The 18319-nt window shown below is 37.7% G+C and overlaps 1 protein-coding gene across 1 annotated transcript in view; it reads right to left on the minus strand.

Moving 5' to 3' along the window:
• Nucleotides 1-16329, minus strand: part of dync1i1a (dynein cytoplasmic 1 intermediate chain 1a) — a 107070-nt gene extending 90741 nt beyond the window's left edge. The window contains exons 1-5 of the mRNA XM_079828468.1: nt 16068-16329; nt 15037-15150; nt 14837-14951; nt 14109-14196; nt 3945-4060 (exon numbers count right to left, since the gene is read on the minus strand). Coding sequence (XP_079684594.1) covers nt 3945-4060; nt 14109-14196; nt 14837-14951; nt 15037-15144 — 427 coding nt within the window. The 5' untranslated portion in view covers nt 15145-15150; nt 16068-16329. The remainder of the gene's footprint in view (nt 1-3944; nt 4061-14108; nt 14197-14836; nt 14952-15036; nt 15151-16067) is intronic.
• Nucleotides 16330-18319: the final 1990 nt, after the last annotated feature.

Here is an 18319-nt window from a genome sequence, read left to right on the forward strand (position 1 = left end):
AATGTTTTTAATTGCATTCATTTTTAATTGAATTAAGCATAGGTTATGACCTTACACTGGAGTTGGCCGGAAAACTTCAATTGATTAATAGCATTATTTTTTTTCTCCCACAACTCAAGTGGCTAGAGCTCGAGGAATAACTAACTAAAATGCTGCAAACTACATTTTTCATTAGTGACAACAGCTCAGCTCTTTCCAAAATAATGTAGCTTTTAAATGAGGTGTAGTGTGATAAAGTGTGTCACATTATATTATACTATACACACAGCTTCACAGCTGAACGAACCTGAATCACATGGACACAACTAAAAAGATTCATTTCAGAGATTTGGTTCATTGGGATGTTCATCTTAATGAACTCATTCATGATTCACATTTTACATCTTTTTGTAGTCCTTTTTGTGTTCGACTCGGTTATGCAAAGCACTTTCAAATTATTGTAAATTTCAGAACAAAAATTAATGTTTTTAGTTGAAGAAATCAGAAGATTTGTGTTACTGGAATCAACACTTCCACTATAAGGAGTGGACAAAAGTGATGCCTGGACTAGGAAAATTGGCATCTTTACCCTATAAATATTATTAAAAATTAGATTTTTTTAAGCATATTGCATAGTTGTGCTTGGAGTCAATTGTTTTATTTGTGATAACGCAATGAAAGAAATGATGAACACATGCAAAAACAAGAGAACCAATTAAATATTAATAACTGATTATGTTGTAGTCAATGTATGCTTTTTCCTGTGAACGTTTTTTTTTTCTCTATGCATTTTTTTTCATTATAAAATAAATCCTGTAGCTGTAGTTTGCCCTTTTTTGCCAAATCATTTTGTCTGATAAATACCTTAAAGGTCCCATGATGATCTATCCTGTTATTAACCCTCTGGTTTGAAGGGGCGTTTCTGCTGTGACACTTCAGTGTAAACGCCCACTGTTGTGATTGGCTGCTGTGAGACTTCAGTGTAAACGGCCACAGTTGTGATTGGCTGCTGTGAGACATCAGTGTAAACGCCCACTGCTGTGATTGGCTGACATCTTTGCATTTGAAATGCGTATTACATGTGGAACCCCTCTCGAATACTTTCTTTTCCTATGTTTTTTTTACTATTACAGCAGTCGAGATGAACGAATCGTGAAAGAGTTGATTATAGCATTATTTTTAGATCTTTTCCCATCACATGAAAGGCTGCAGTGATGAGCATTGAGTACACAGACAGTCTGTTTATCGCGTGAATGCAGTGATCTCGTCATTGCAACGCTATTTCTGTCACAAAATGCTTTCACCACAACTAACAGTATTAAACGATTTAGAAAGAAAATCTGTGTGAACTTAAATAATTAGCTACACACTGATCACAGATCAGGCATTAATGAACACTGTTACTCACTGTTTGTGGCGGTGCTGTCGAATCCATATCGTAAAAGTCTGTTTGTAAAGTCTGTGCTGACATCGCAACTGATAAACTGAATCCATTTTCTCCAAATTCTCTGGGCGGGCAAAGCAGAGAATGGGGAGAATACAGAGAATACTTTCCTCGTATGTTGACATATAGGGAAGATTCCAGATCGGCTTGTCTGAACTTTCATTTTCTCAAAGACAAAGCAGGACACCCAGAACTCGGTTTACACCTATCGCCATTTCTAGCCACCGGGGGACCATAGACAGGCTAGGGGAACTCATAAACCTCATAAAGTGAAATTTTCATGTCATGGGACCTTTAACCAAGTTTGGTGTTTTGTTCTTCCCTCATATTTAAAATATCAAAACATATCAAATCTTTTCCTCATATTTTGATGGTTTAAAGCAGCACTAGGTAGGTTTTGCTCTCGGGGTCCCCCTACAGTTGGGAAACAGTATTGTCCTCTACTACTGTCGTAAACTCTGTCATCCTTCATCAGGGGATGCATCGCACATGCATTTGTTGACATGACAACCATGACGCCGCATTCACACGGGGTGTCGGCTTCAATGCTTCTCGGCCCGTGTGAATGCGGCGTGATAGCCCTGAACACTGCAGGAGTTCACATGCAGGTGTTCTGCTTGTGTCGCGTGTGAAATGTCTTCATCCCAGGTACAGTGGCATATGTTTCAGCATGTCATATGAATATAATTTCATGGGTTTTATTTTTTTTCAAACGCCAAATGATCGCGATGCTCACGTTTACAAGCCAGCGTCATTATAGTAGCCTAGTCTATTGTTTCCCGTTTTACAGAATCTATATGATACTTCAATTCAATGTTTGAGTGGTAGGTAATAACCATATATCGTCAATATTATAATATCAAGCTACCATAGATTAATCTGCAAATTTGAAAAATCGATTTGCATTATAGCTTGAGGCAAGACAAATAAACAAATATTACAGACATGTTAGGTATCCTAAAATATGGTTTTGTACGTCTTATGTATTTACTTGCAAGAATGTAGCCCCTCCTCCTTCAGCTCACGCCAACGAGCAAACGTCGGCCCAATGTTGATACTCGTCCTGCCTTTAATCCGATCACTTTCTCGTTTCCTCTTTTTGCTTTCCTCCGACAAAACCTTTGCTTTCTTATTTTTCTGTGCTGCTTCGCCAATGACTATAACATTTGGCAAACAAATGATAGTTGGGCTCGCACGTCCAAATTTAAGGGGTGGTGGTGGAAGTGACGTATATGCCGTAAAGCAGTCGAATTTTGTAGTTCTTTTTGTTCTCGGGTTACTACCCGAAACCCAAAGTTTAAAGGTACGATTAAAAACGATACAGACCCCGTCAGGCTATGGCAGACGTGTCATTCAATCTATTGTAAGTCGATGTATCATCACAAGTCTTGAAAATATATTATAACGGTTGAAAAGTTACCTAGTGCTGCTTTAATGGAACTTGTAGGGTCATTATAAACAAATGTCCCCCCTGGCCATCCCTTTTGGCCATTATTGTTCAAGTTGTCAATGCTGTCACCCTAAATGAGACCCTCATTATATCATCTTATATTCAGGGGTGCACATGCGTGCATGTGCGACCAAAAGAAATTTTTTTAAATATTAGCAAAAGTGTACTATAAAATGTTTGTTTTTTTATTCAATACTCGTTTTTCTATTTTAAAAATTAATAGTATTATCACACTTTATTTATTATTTTATTCAAAAAACAAATTAAATAAAATGTAGCTATTAATAAAGCTATTTTTTTGTTGTTGTTGTTGTTGTTATATTTAATGGGTCACGCTATTTGCGGTGCGAGCACCAAACCAAACCTCCAGGTGCTCTCATGAGAACCAGACTGAAAAACGTATGTGCAACCCTGCTTATATTATCTCATATATCAAGCATAGCGTCAGTTCTGGCAGGTCACGTTAGTCAAGCTCGTATCAGCTGACTGTCAGCTGATCACGTCTACCTATAGGAATACGACATCTATCACAGCAGACATATATAAGCTCCTTCAGTACTATCAGCAGCTATCGCGTTCTCCAGAGCTCATTTCCCCTCCTCCATCCCCAGCTCCTCCTCTTGTCCAGTCAGGATTTGGCATTCTGATTCCCCTTGAATCAGACTAAATTCCCAAATTATTTTGTACATTTAATATTGACATTAATGATATCTGCAATACATTATGTTGGCTCTGTTCTGTTTACCCTAAGGGGGGTTATTGCTGCTCTTATCCATGTTAGGCTGCATTAATGCGCAGGGAGTTCTTGCCCAGAACAGAACCATACCGCCAATCCAAACTATATGCTAATAGTCAGTCAATCAAATACGATAGTGGTCCTGACAGAACCATATTTTAATGAGACATTGCCCTCTTAAATAGTTTCAATGTAATTAGCCATTTTTGTTGGTAGTTTCCAGTGTGTCTAACTACTTGAATGTAGTTTAACCACTTATGACTAGCAGTTTCACAAACTACAGTAGAGTTTTAAAGTAGTATCCTCAATACTTGAGAATATCACTGTAACTATACCTTCAGATTGATGAGCAGCTAGCGGTGTCTGAGTCTCTTTACAGTAGGACACCAACTCTCTGGGCAGGAAATCCACCTGAGTTATCTTACAGGGTCCCAATCTGTGCATTCGGCGTCTGGGGAGAGAGAAAACAGCCTATGAAGGTCCTGCAACCTGACACGTGTGCACACACACACTTGCATGCACATTAAAATACACACAGTGCATCACAAAGACGAACTACAATGTTACATCTAATATGCTGTAGGGCTCATTATTCAGGTCCATGAACATATTGTAAGTTTGGATGACCCTCGGTTGACTGCTAGAACTAATGTTTAAAGCATTCTCAGTACATGGCATGGTGCATCAATCACTGTCACATACAGCCCTGGGCACACAGCTGGAGAGTGACCAGCTGAAAACACTTGAACCTGACAAACTTAAAAGGAAAGCGGAATGAGATAGAGGGAGCGAGCCAGAAGGAGAAATGAAGAGAATGTCCGAGAACAAGAGGAACAAAGAAAAAGTTGCATACACAATGGCGCACTACAGTAAAGGCAGTGAAATACCGCACATACACAAACAAACACACAGATATGTAAATGTAGATTATCAATGTACAAAGCAGTAAATTAGAAATTAGAAGGGTACTAGAACACAATCAGAACACAATCAATAACTATTACAATAACGATAAAGATAGTTCTAAAAATCTTTCCAAATATCAAAAAGAATAGCTGAGTACACACCACAACTATAACAATATTGTTGGAATGATACAAACAATGACAGCCAATCAGAATCCATCCTGCTTTAAAAAGCTCGGGCATTTAAAGCGGCAGACCACAAAACTGTAGCTCGTGATTAGAATAAACAGAAAGATGCCGTCCGCTGGTGTGGACACTAATATAGTTATCATTATTGTTATCGTTCTTGGTGTGAACGGGCTTTAACTCTGCAATATTAGGTTACACTTTATTTGAAAAATACATTTAAAGGAACACGCCACTATTTTTTGAAAATATGCTTATTTTCCAACTCCCCTAGAGTTAAACAGTTGAGTTTTACCGTTTTTGAATCCATTCAGCCGATCTCTGGGTCTGGCGGTAGCACTTTTTAGCATAGCTTAGCATAGATCATTGAATGGGATTAAAATAGTGTTACCCAATATAGAAACATGAATTCATATATTATTAATTGGCATGCAGTTCTTTATATCTATATCTATCTTTATAATTTGCTTGCTTTTTAACTGGTAACTTCTGAGCCTTTGTTTCAAAAGCTGTATGCTCACAATATACAGTATGAAAAATGAATACTGTCCTCTGAGGTCTATTTTACTTCAGCTATAATAAGATGATGTCTATAAGCTATTCTGACATGCATTGACTTGCAAGACACTTTTTAGTCATTAAACACTATTGGTCAATCAGAATCAAATACAGGTGCTGGTCATATAATTAGAATATCATCAAAAAGTTGATTTATTTCACTAATTCCATTCAAAAAGTGAAACTTGTATATTATATTCATTTATTACACACAGACTGATATATTTAAAATGTTTATTTCTTTTAATTTTGATGTTTATAACTGACAACTAAGGAAAATCCCAAATTCAGTATCTCAGAAAAATAGAATATTACTTAAGACCAATTCAAATAAAGGATTTTTAGAAATCTTGGCCAAATAATATATATATAATATATCGGTATGTGTGTTATGAATGGATATAATATAAAGTTTCACTTTTTGAATGGAATTAGTGAAATAAATCAACTTTTTGATGATATTCTAATTATATGAGCAGCAGCTGTATTCCGTAGAGCTGACTCACTGAATGCCTTAACACTTACAAAACTTAATTAACTGAATATGATGAAATATATACACTACTGTTCAAAGGTTCGGGTCAATAAAACTTTTTTAAATTTTGTATTAATTATTTATTTTATTCAGCATGGACGCATTAAATTGATCAAAAAGTGTCAGTTAAGACATTTATAATGTTACAAAATATTTCTGTTTCAAAACAACTGCTTTTCTTTTGAACTTGCAATTGATTTTAGTATTTAGTATTGTAATAATATTTCACAATATTAGTGTTTTTGCTTTATTTTTGATCTATCTATCTATCTATCTATCTATCTATCTATCTATCTATCTATCTATCTATCTATCTATCTATCTATCTATCTATCTATCTATCTATCTATCTATCTATCTATCTATCTATCTATCTTTCTATCTATCTATCTATCTATCTATCTATCTATCTATCTATCTATCTATCTATCTATCTATCTATCTATCTATCTATCTATCTATCTATCTATCTGCTGTCTATCCATCCATCCATCTCTTCATCTATATTCTGTCTAATATTTCCTATATAGCATCCATCTATCTATCTATCTATCTATCTATCTATCTATCTATCTATCTATCTATCTATCTATCTATCTATCTATCTATCTATCTATCTATCTATCTATCTATCTATCTATCTATCTATCTATCTATCTATCTATCTATCTATCTATCTATCTATCTATCTATCTATCTATCTATCTATCTATCTAATCTAGCCATCTATCCATCCATTCATCCATCCATCCATATTCTGTCTAATATTTCCTATCCATCCATCCAAGACTTCTATCAAGACTAGACTTTGCCAACATTGTTTTGATAACCTTTGCTATAAAAAGTAGTTATATGAATTTCTTTGCATTTAAAATTATTTTAATTCCACTTCCTTTTTCTAATCTGAATTGCAATTTTGCATTGTTAGCTCAATTTCAATTCAAGCATTAATTCACATTAATGCACTAAATGTGTAAAAAAGCCAATAGGTGTCCAAAAAAATGCATGTACACATCTGCGTGTTGACAAATGTTTGTACATCTACATGTGTATGTGTATGCATAAAAAAAATGTCAGTAGATTTGAGTAAAAAGAGAGAAAGAAAGAGACAGAGAGGAGGAGATACCCGAGCTCAGAGTCAGCCTGCAGTTGAAGAACAGAGGGGTCAGTGTCCCACTGCAAGGTCCTGGAGGGGGCGGCAGGGGGGGGTCACGCAGGGGACAGGAGGGAGAAAACATGCAAGATTAACCTCAGCAGAAACAACACCATCATACACACAAACAGAAATATCATAGCACACGCCACATGCAAGCCAGGAGAACAGTGAGAAAGGACCAATCAAATCAACACACGCAGGGATGCCGTTCAAAGCAATGCTAAGGTGGTACTGTAGAAGATTATTGGAGAAAATTATAAAAGCCACTAAGTCTTTCTCAATATTAAATAGTGGGATGGATGGACATATAGGATGTGTATACAGCGTAAGCAAACAAAAATCAATAAATTAAGAAAATGTTCCATTTTTTTTGGACATTCCTAAACCCCCTGATTAATGTTCTTATTTGCATAATTGCAACATCAATAACATTTAAGTTCCTGACATTGATTGGATGAGCACAGCTCGTGACCTGTTTAAATAATGGCTTGTCCCACTCGTGCGCTTAATTTTTAAGTTCATGACAATACCTTCAACTTGTCCTAGATAGACTTTTCAGTCCACAATTATTTTTTTATCATTTTATCAGATATATGTCTAAGTAGGTACATTTGGTAAAGAACTTACTTTGTGACTGTTAAAAAATGATGTTCTATATGAACTCAATTAAATCCAGACGCATTAAATTCACCATGTTGGCTTTGTCACATGACCTATGGTAATAATAATAATAATTTGTTACATTTATATAGCGCTTTTCTAGGCACTCAAAGTGCTTTACATAGAAGGGGGGAATCTCCGCATCCACCACCAATGTGCAGCACCACCTGGATGATGCAACGGCAGCCATTTTGCGCCAGAACGCCCACCACACACAGCGTATTGGTGGAGAGGAGATAGAGTGATGAAGCCAATCGTATATGTATATATATATATATATATTTATGGGGATGATTAGGAGGCCATGATGGACAGAGGCCAATGGGCAAATTTGGCCAGGATGCCGGGGTTACACCCCTACTCTTTATCGAAGGACATCCTGGGATTTTTAATAACCAGAGAGTCAGGACCTCGGTTAAACGTCTCATCTAAAGGACGGTGCTGTTTACAGTATAGTGTCCCCATCACTACACTGGGGTGTTATGACCCACACAGACCACAGGGTGAGCGCCCCCTGCTGGCTTCACTAACACCTCTTCCAGCAGCAACCTAGTTTTCCCAGTTGGTCTCCCATCCAGGTACTGACCAGGCTCAGCCCTGCTGTGGGAAACAGCTTCAGTGGGAAACCAGTCTTAAAAAAACAATAAAAAAAAAAAAACAGCTTCAGTGGGAAACCAGTCTTGGGCTACAGGGTGATATGGCTGGTGTCAGTTGTGTCGCTTCAACTAGTGCACACTCCAGAATCTTGTTGGAAGCGGTAGGTCATCCGGCTACTTTTCGAATACTATGAATTCACCCATACTTCTTATTTGGCGCAACATTTTTTGCATACTGTATAGTAGGGAAGTGGCCTGGATGCCAGCCGAATTTAGCCCCGCCCACAACATTTGAGTTCAGGAAATTCAGTCTGGAATTGATCCGTTGTGGAGCAACTATGCCCGAACAGGAGCTGTTCGGACCAATTAAATTGTCAGGGCGGGCTTTATACGATGATGGACAGATGATAAACAGTAACGTAAGCATTCACGTCACCAAAGAGCGATTGGGTTGTATTCGTTCTAATCCTAAACGGAGAACTTGTTGGTATATGCATTGTGACTACCTACTCCACATGTGAAAGCCTGTTATTTACATTGCTTCTTCCGATCTCTTATATTGGGCACTTTTTGCACTTAATTGGCTTATGCTTACTGTTGACATTGAATATGATGCATGTGTTTTTCTGAGGGATTGCTGTTTTGACAGTTTCCACCTGGACATATAGTCATATTTTCTAATTATTTGTAATGTATTTGCCCTGTTTTGATCCGATTCTTTTTTGCAACACCGGCAAAAATCGTTTACACTCTTATTCTACTTCTTCCAGCGTGCGTGCAGTTGAGTTCTGTTGAAAACTAACGTTATGCGTCGCTCCGTTGCTCTGATTGGTTGTAGGTCTATCCAATTTAGGTATTTCCTGGTTCGGTTGAAATGCCCCATAATCACAGCCCAATGGAGCAGCATCAGACTCATAATCTGACTAGAATTGAGTATGACGACGTCAGGCTAGTAGGGAAATATTCGGACACGGAATTTGACTTTTCCCTCAGATGAAAAAATGCATGAACATTTTTGTGACAGTTTGATGCACATGAATATTTACTATAAGCAGATAAGCGCTGTTTAAATATATGGTTGGTGGTTGCTAAACATGCAACCATTTTACACCACCCCAATCAAATGAGATGGAACTTTTTCGCAAGGTGGCGATTTCGTATGAATTCACCCAATGTAATTTGTACGGAAATGTAAGATTTTTTAGAAAAAAGGTATGCATGAAGGTTCACCCTTAAGCCTAACTGCCAGTGGGACACAAGTTTATTCTACAAAAAGTAAGAATAAGAATGTATTAACCACAAATTCGCACAAACTTTTGCACCACAATGTGTGGTTAATCCAGGGTTATAAACAATGCTAACCCCTTTTTCAAACTAAAAGTGTGAAACGTTGCATTACCCGGGGATAAAAGTAGGTTTTAAAAAGATGATAACCCTAGATTAAGTGCGAAAAGCACAATAGTATATAGTAAGCCTAATTCAAAGTACCATCGGATATGATTCCTATACCATGGTAATGCCACAGACAGTACTTTTTTGTAAAGGATATGCAAAACCTGTCACCTTTCATAAACTCAACATTAAGCTGAGAGTGATATATACTGTACATTAAGATGCATGTATATAAACAAAGCATTTCATACATGTCATGTTTTTGTCGGTGGCCAGAATATATTCTGTATATATTCTATAAAAGCAGCATCCACAAAACCTGTAGGCAAAGCGTGCATATTTTATCCTATAGGAACAAGTAATGAAAGGGTGTCGACCTTGTAAACTTTTTTCCTCAACCTTCAGTTCATGTCACAAACATGCCTATTAATTTTTTAGCACTGAACTTACACAGTCAGAGAGGTAGCGTGTCAAACTGACACTGTTTTACCAGTGATGACATTTAAAAAACCATATTGTCATTCACATCGTTGCAAATGGCTCCAATTTAACCATGCAAGAGGAATTGTTGAAGTGAAGGCTCAAGGTAACAGCAGGCATCAGGCAGTCACACCGGGGGGAACGACCTAAACTGCTCTGCTTTTTTCAACTGCCAATGAAATACAGTGTGCGCTGACTTTAATAGCAGAGCCAAACATAACCCCTTTCAAGGGGGTTCATGAGATCCTGGGTTGCGGTTTTGTTTGGATGCATACCTTTCATTGTGTGTGTCTGTTTTGTTCTTACTAATGCCACTGACTCCTGATCTGGTAGAGGGTTAGAGTTGTAGATGGAGACAATTAAAGGGATAGTTCACCCAAAAATGAAAATTCTGAAAATTTCCTCACCCTCATGTTGTTTCAAACCCGTAAGACTTTCGTTCATCTTCGGAAAACAGATGAAGATTTTTATTATGAAATCTGGGAGCTTTCTGTCCCTCCATTGACAGCTACACAACTACCACTGACACTTCAAAAAGTTCATAAAGAGATCATAAAACTAATCCATATGAATTGAGCCGTTTAGTCCAGATTTTCTGGAGAGACACGATCACTTTATATGATGAACAGATTGAATTTAGGCTTTTATTCACATTTAAACATTCATCAACTCACACGTCAGTTGTGGTAAAAGCTCAAGCATGTTCCCTTGATGTGTGAGAGAACCAATGAGGTTCATTCTCGTGTTACGCATCACGTTTGAGCTTCCGCAAGAACCAATGAGGTTCATTCTCGTGTTAAGCATCACGTTTGAGCTTCTGCAAGAACCAATGAGGTTCATTCTCGTGTTAAGCATCACGTTTGAGCTTCTGCAAGAACCAATGAAGTTCATTCTCGTGTTAAGCATCACGTTTGAGCTTCTGCAAGAACCAATGAAGTTCATTCTCGTGTTAAGCATCACGTTTGAGCTTCTGCAAGAACCAATGAAGTTCATTCTCGTGTTAAGCATCACGTTTGAGCTTCCGAAAGAACCAATGAGGTTCATTCTCGTGTTAAGCATCACGTTTGAGCTTCCGCAAGAACCAATGAGGTTCATTCTCGTGTTAAGCATCACGTTTGAGCTTCCGAAAGAACCAATGAGGTTCATTCTCATGTTAAGCATCACGTTTGAGCTTCCGCAAGAACCAATGAGGTTCATTCTCGTGTTAAGCATCACGTTTGAGCTTCCGCAAGAACCAATGAGGTTCATTCTCGTGTTAAGCATCACGTTTGAGCTTCCGAAAGAACCAATGAGGTTCATTCTCATGTTAAGCATCACGTTTGAGCTTCCGCAAGAACCAATGAGGTTCATTCTCGTGTTAAGCATCACGTTTGAGCTTCTGCAAGAACCAATGAGGTTCATTCTCGTGTTAAGCATCACGTTTGAGCTTCCGAAAGAACCAATGAGGTTCATTCTCATGTTAAGCATCACGTTTGAGCTTCCGCAAGAACCAATGAGGTTCATTCTCGTGTTAAGCATCACGTTTGAGCTTCCGAAAGAACCAATGAGGTTCATTCTCGTGTTACGCATCACGTTTGAGCTTCTGCAAGAACCAATGAGGTTCATTCTCGTGTTAAGCATCACGTTTGAGCTTCCGAAAGAACCAATGAGGTTCATTCTCGTGTTACGCATCACGTTTGAGCTTCCGCAAGAACCAATGAGGTTCATTCTCGTGTTAAGCATCACGTTTGAGCTTCCGAAAGAACCAATGAGGTTCATTCTCATGTTACGCAGCACGTTTGAGCTTCCACAAGAACCAATGAGGTTCATTCTCGTGTTACCTTAACAAAAGTCTTACGGGTTTGGAACGACATGAGGGGGAGTAATTAATGCCAGAATGATATAGTCTGCTGGCATGGATGCTAATATACTTATTTTTATAGTTGTCGTTATTTGTGTGAACGGCCTTAGAGTGGGACACGGTTACAACACACAGTCCTGACCTCGTAGCAAAAACAACACAAAAACTGATGTGACTATCATGCTATGACAAGGCAACGGTCCTGTATAGCTGAAGATGAAGTCTTGGAAATATCCCTTCAGTCCAGTGACTGTTAGCCGAGCCCCCTGCTGGGAGCGATGACAGGGACAAACGCTCACATCATGTGTCAAACGTGCTGCACGTCTGCATTACGCAGGCTTAATTACAGGCCAGAGCAGCAGTCGCATCAGCCTTTCCCTTTCCACATGACTGCAGCTATCTGTCTATATTTCAGAGAACGAAAATGAGCCTGTTAACAACCCTCACTGCTTCCGACACTGATACACTCTTGGTTGTTATTTTTAATGCTTTATGGTAAAAGCGATCGTCTTATCTTACAAATATTTCTCTCATAGGAAGTTCTCTGGTTTGATTGTCAATTTCCAGATGCCCATTAAATCGATCAGGCAGTCTCATAAACTCTTGATTTCAGTACCAATGGAATTAGGTTTTATACCTTGTCTTTGAGACAGGCTGACAGGTGAAGTGGAAAATCAGAAATGAACATTAAAAAACACACTACAGGAACCACAGACATTGATTCTTACCTATATCTGTTGAGCCCATATAAAAAGACAGAGAAACATGACTGATCAGTCACACTTGTGTTAAATAATAACTGTGTAAACACAAGTTATTAAAGGGGTACTTCAGCACTGGGGTACTTTAAACTGGGTCATTTATGTAGTAGAAATGTGATTATTTTTTAATTTGGTGCCTTCTAGACTGAGAAAAGACAGAAAATTTATTTTTGTCTCATGTGGATGAAAGACAACAACTCCCAGAATGCACTTGCTTCGCTGCTCAACGAGGCCACTCCCAAAGCCACGGCCACTGGTTATCACTTGCCCACCGTTACACCGCACCCACCGTCGTTTTGATTTTCAAAATCAAAATGACGATATTTGCGTCATCTGAGTTTTTTTTCCAGAAATAAAATGCATAATTCTCTTGTCTCAGGGGGACATGAGGGGGGAAAAGTACGATAATTCATATATACTACCGGGTTTCTACTGATACAATGCTTAAAGGGATAGTTCACCCAAAAATGAAAATTAGCCCATGAATCAATGCGTTTGTGTAAGAAAAATATCCATATTTAAAACTTTATGAAGTAAAGTTTCGGCCGACCGCCTTCCCTGTTCAATTTATGGAAAAATTGTTGAAAGTTCCCCTGCCGATCGAAAGACTAACGCGACCAGGTCCGCTCGTCATGACACCACATACGCATCTTGAGTTTCACTTTCAACATTCAACACTTTTCCACAGAAGGTGGTGGGCCGAAAGTTTACTTGATAAAGTTTTAAATATGAATATTTTTCTTACACAAACGCGTCGATTCGCTTCAGAAGGCCTTTATTAATACCCCAGAGCCGCGTGGAGCACGTTATTTGACGGACAGATGCACTTTTTATGGACTTCAAAAACAGAGCAACTATAAATCAAATTATAAAGCTTGGAAGAGCCAGGACTTTTGTAATATAACTCTGATTTTATTCGTCTGAAAGAAGAATGTCATATACACCTAGGATGACTTGAGGGTGAGTAAATCATGGGCTAATTTTCATTTTTGGGTGAACTACCCCTTTAATGCTAATCGCTGAAGTAACCCTTTAACATCAAAATGCTTCTAGTGTTCTAATCTAACACAATTATTATAAAATATATAATACATTATACAGAATACATATACTGTGTGTGTGTGTATGTGTGTGTGTGTGTGTGTGTGTGTGTGTGTGTGTGTGTGTGTGTGTATATATATATATACACACTTTTTCTAATTTACACTATAGGTCAAAATTTTGGGGTCAGTATGGTTTTTTTAAGAAATTAATACTTTTGTTCAGCAAGGACAACAATATTTTTTATTTTTTTATTAAATAAAAGCAGCCTCTTTGAGCATTTGGTCACTTGGTCAAAAACAATAAAACATTTTACCAAACCCAAACTTTTGAACAGCAGAGTATAAAAAATATTAAAAATAAAAATAATATTTAGGTTGGTTAAATACCTCCCAGCTGCTGTTCCATCCACAGAGTCCTGGCTGCCCGTCTCGCTGGGTGTGCTCATAGACTTTGATGGAGACATTGGTGTCGGCACTATTTAGAGACAAAAAATGCTATATTAATTCATACAAAAATAACCAGATACTTTTTAAGCATGTTGGAAAATGTATACTGAAAAAGTCTATGCACAATTAGATTTCATTAAAAAGTGGTAAGGATGGAGCCAAAGTTTGTAATGTACAAGGCTCTGCACTAGATGGCGATAGTAGCAGAGAAAGGGATTACAAACGCTCACAAAATCAACACAGGGGTGAGATAATTCATATAGACCAATAACAAGTTAAAATTCTTAGTGTCCTCATGTTTGCATTAGGTAGTGTCTTTTTTAAAGCCCCAGAGATTTTTGTGACTTGCTGGGCAGATGAACATATCTAGTTTGTTGGTTAAACCGTAGAAATGACATTAAACCATTTTGACAGTTTTAGTAATACATGAGGTACAGTGTGGTAAAAAGGGCTAAAATGCAAAATTCAAGAGGCAAAAAAGACTGGGAAAAGCCCACAGAATAAGGGGTTTGGATGAAGTCCCATTCAAAGCCATGAAGCGAGCCCAGAATATAACACAGCCTGATCTTGGCAAAGGTAAAAAGGCAACTTTCTGATGTGTTTTTGGAGGCAGGCATTGTTGAGTGCAGATGGATATTCGGTGCGGTCCAGTGGTCTGTGTACTGTACCTAATGAAGGTTCGGGTGAGATTCCAATGCTCTGGAGGAGGGCCTCCGTCTCCCGGCGCTTGCGGTCCAAATCGGAGTCCTCGGGAACAGCTTCCGCTTTCTGCTGCGTTTCTGACTGCTCACATTTGCAAATGCACACATACAGTAGGCGGATATTCATGTTATGTTCTTACCACAGTCTCATTAAAATGTCATCTCACCTCTTTCTTCTTTCTTTCTTCCTCCTTTCTCTTTTTTTCCTCTCTGATTTGAGCAAGGCGCTGTTTCTTGCGCTCAAGTTCGGCTTTTAGGTCACTCTTATCAGCCATGTTGTCCTGCGACAAAACAATCACACACCATAGACCCAGTTTTGCACATTTGTCCCAGTGTAAGCAGGGCCGAATGGAGACTACAGTAGCTAGAACTATTTTTAGACTCTTTGTTCAGTAAAAGCAATTGTTAAACATTCACTGCTGCAGTAAAAATCACAGTTACAATTTAAAGGCCCATTTGTGTTTTCAACAAGATTATCCTTGCAATATAATACATTCATGAGCTAATATTTATGAGGCATTTGATCCTCTAATGCAGCAAAAATAAAATAAATACTGTTGTTTATAGGGTGTGGCAGATGACTGTATCTATAGGATCTATGAATAATATTTCTTAATATATACATTTTTAAATAAAACCTAAGTTAACAAATGATAAATGTGATGAAATTGGGTGGTAAAAAAAACAAAACAATATCAAATTGTGGAGAAAAAACTTTTATTAAAACCATAAATGGCATAAAACATAATGGAAATGCTTTAGGGGATATACATATAAAAAAAAAAACAATGCAAACGCCACATTTATGATATGGACAGGTGGTATTCATATGGTCCAGAGACAGTTGTATATGGATACTACATTAGATTGAATATCATGTATCATAATGCTAATGTTGCTGTCATAATAAACGCATATTCGATTACACAGACTAACAGAATAAGCATTTATTGAAAATCCAGTTATACTTCACAGATGTCACAATGATACATTTGGATATGCAAATGATGTCAGGCTATTGCTAACAGTGCTGGGTACCGAGAGATGCACAATGACTTCATAATCCATATGCGGTTATGAATTCATCCAGCATAAAGCATAAAAAACACAGAGCGCCATTACAACAAAATGCACGTATGAAACCTCACAGATATGTGAGCACGAGAAACATGCATCCGGTGTGTGTGACACTTCCTACCTGCTCCCTGTGTGGATGATGCTGTCCACTGTAAATATGCTGTATCACTGCTGATGTAGACAATCTGTCACCAGCTTTAATACGACGCTTGATTTAAAACATGTCTGAGATTATACGGTGCGATCATTTAGAAATGCAGCGAAGCTGTTGGCAAAATGTAAGGCTAATGGCCTACATTTTTCAGAGGAGGCAGATGCTCAACACCGCCTTGCTACCTCGAGATAACTAGAAGATCCCACCTCGCTCTCCCCTTCCAAATGCTGTTAATAAAGATATATGGATTGAATACGCGACAACAGTGCCACCTAGCGGATATTATATTGCATTGACGGACAAATGTAAACATTGGGTTCTTGAACCACGTTAACCAAGAACCAAGCACAATCTAACTCCAATACCCAGGCTGCTGAGGAAAGAAATACACAGCACAAAATGGTGTCTTATCTTGTATTGTATTGTATTTAGTAACAAATGTTTTTAGTTGGTTCTCATCATGGCGCTAGCTAAGCTAATAGTTTAAAAGTGCCCCAAACTCCTTTAAAACCAGAATGACAGATGAACATGGCTATATATATATATACATACAGTGGTTAAAGTGGGATTTGGCAGGTGGGGGAACCCTCAATTTTGTGAGGGAAACAGAAAAATGTATGTACCACAGATGTATGTATGTATATATATATATATATATATATAGCCATGTTCATCTGTCATTCTGGTTTTAAAGGATTTTGGGGCACTTTTAAACTATTAGCTTAGCTAGCGCCATGGTGAGAACCAACTAAAAACATATGTTACTAAATACAATACAATACAAGATAAGACACCATTTTGTGCTGTGCATTTCTTTCCTCAGCAGCCTGGGTATTGGAGTTAGATTGTGCTTGGTTCTTGGTTAACGTGGTTCAAGAACCCAATGTTTACATTTGTCCGTCAATGCAATATAATATCCGCTAGGTGGCACTGTTGTCGTGTATTCAATTCATATCTTTATTAACAGCATTTGGAAGGGGAGAGCGAGGTGGGATCTTCTAACGTTAGTTATCTCCAACAGCTAATATATTTTTTTTTTTTCTTCTCGTGCTCATATATATATATATATATATATATATATATATATATATATATATATATATATATATATATATATATATATATATATATATATATATATATATATATATATATATATATATATATATATATATATACAATCAGTATTACTTTAATTTAACGTGTTACGTTACTACCTTGAAAGTGATAACGATGTTTCTTTAGATATTTGACGATAATGGCGCTCTGCTCTCGGTGACGTTCATCATGAAGCTGCGTGCGCGCGACCAAGTAGAGTCAGCGCAGCTCACAGCGCCATCTGCTGGTGAAATAATCACTACACGATGCCCCAGCAGCTGCTGTATGTTGGGCTTTTTTGCTATGTGTATGCGTTGTTGTTATGTATATGTTGTTTTAAACGAGCTGTAAAACGGGGACATTTCCAGAAAATAGGTCTGGTAATTGCAGAGATATCTAGCATTTCTGAGTAATGATGATGCAGAGGAATCACTGAATGAGTCAATGAAAGAGGTTCAGACTTTTTATTAAAGAAAACGTCCAAATTAAGTTCGTAACTATTCAATAAATGTGTTCAGATCGATGCGCGGTCACGTGCTCTGCTCATATGAATGATTTGAGTTTTAGTTGCTATGGCGACGCATGTTATGAATTCTGAATCATATGCAGGCGCACTGATCTCGATCTGTTGTTGAGAGAGACGAGGCGAATTCACAAACTTTTGCAGAATATTTTCTGTGCTTTTCTGAGATTTTGAAGCTGTTCGGACGATTCCTGAGACAAGAGTTTTATTCTGGAAGAACAACGCAGGAGATATCCTTTACACAGAGTTATATTTGAGTTTTAGTTATTATTATTTCTAAGGTGCTATCTTATTGTTCTTTTCTTATTTTAGGAGTTTTGAGTTTTATTTATTTTTATTTTTTCTTTTTCTGGGAGGAGTATTTTTGAGGAGAGTTTATTGTATTGTATTGTATTGTATTGTGTTGTGTTGTGTTGTGTTTTGTGTTTTGTATTGTTTTTATTCCAGATTGGAGGAGGATGTCGATGGCGAATATGATGGGTGAAACAGGAGGTGAGTGCTTTAGGTGTTTCATTTGTTTATGGGATGTTATGTTACTGAAATATTCCAGCCTCTCCAAATCCAGGAGAGCCACTTTCTCTCAGACGGCTGGTCAGGA

The sequence above is a fragment of the Gobio gobio genome (assembly GCF_949357685.1).
Source record: "Gobio gobio genome assembly, chromosome: 11".
Taxonomy (NCBI): Eukaryota; Metazoa; Chordata; class Actinopteri; order Cypriniformes; family Gobionidae; genus Gobio; species Gobio gobio.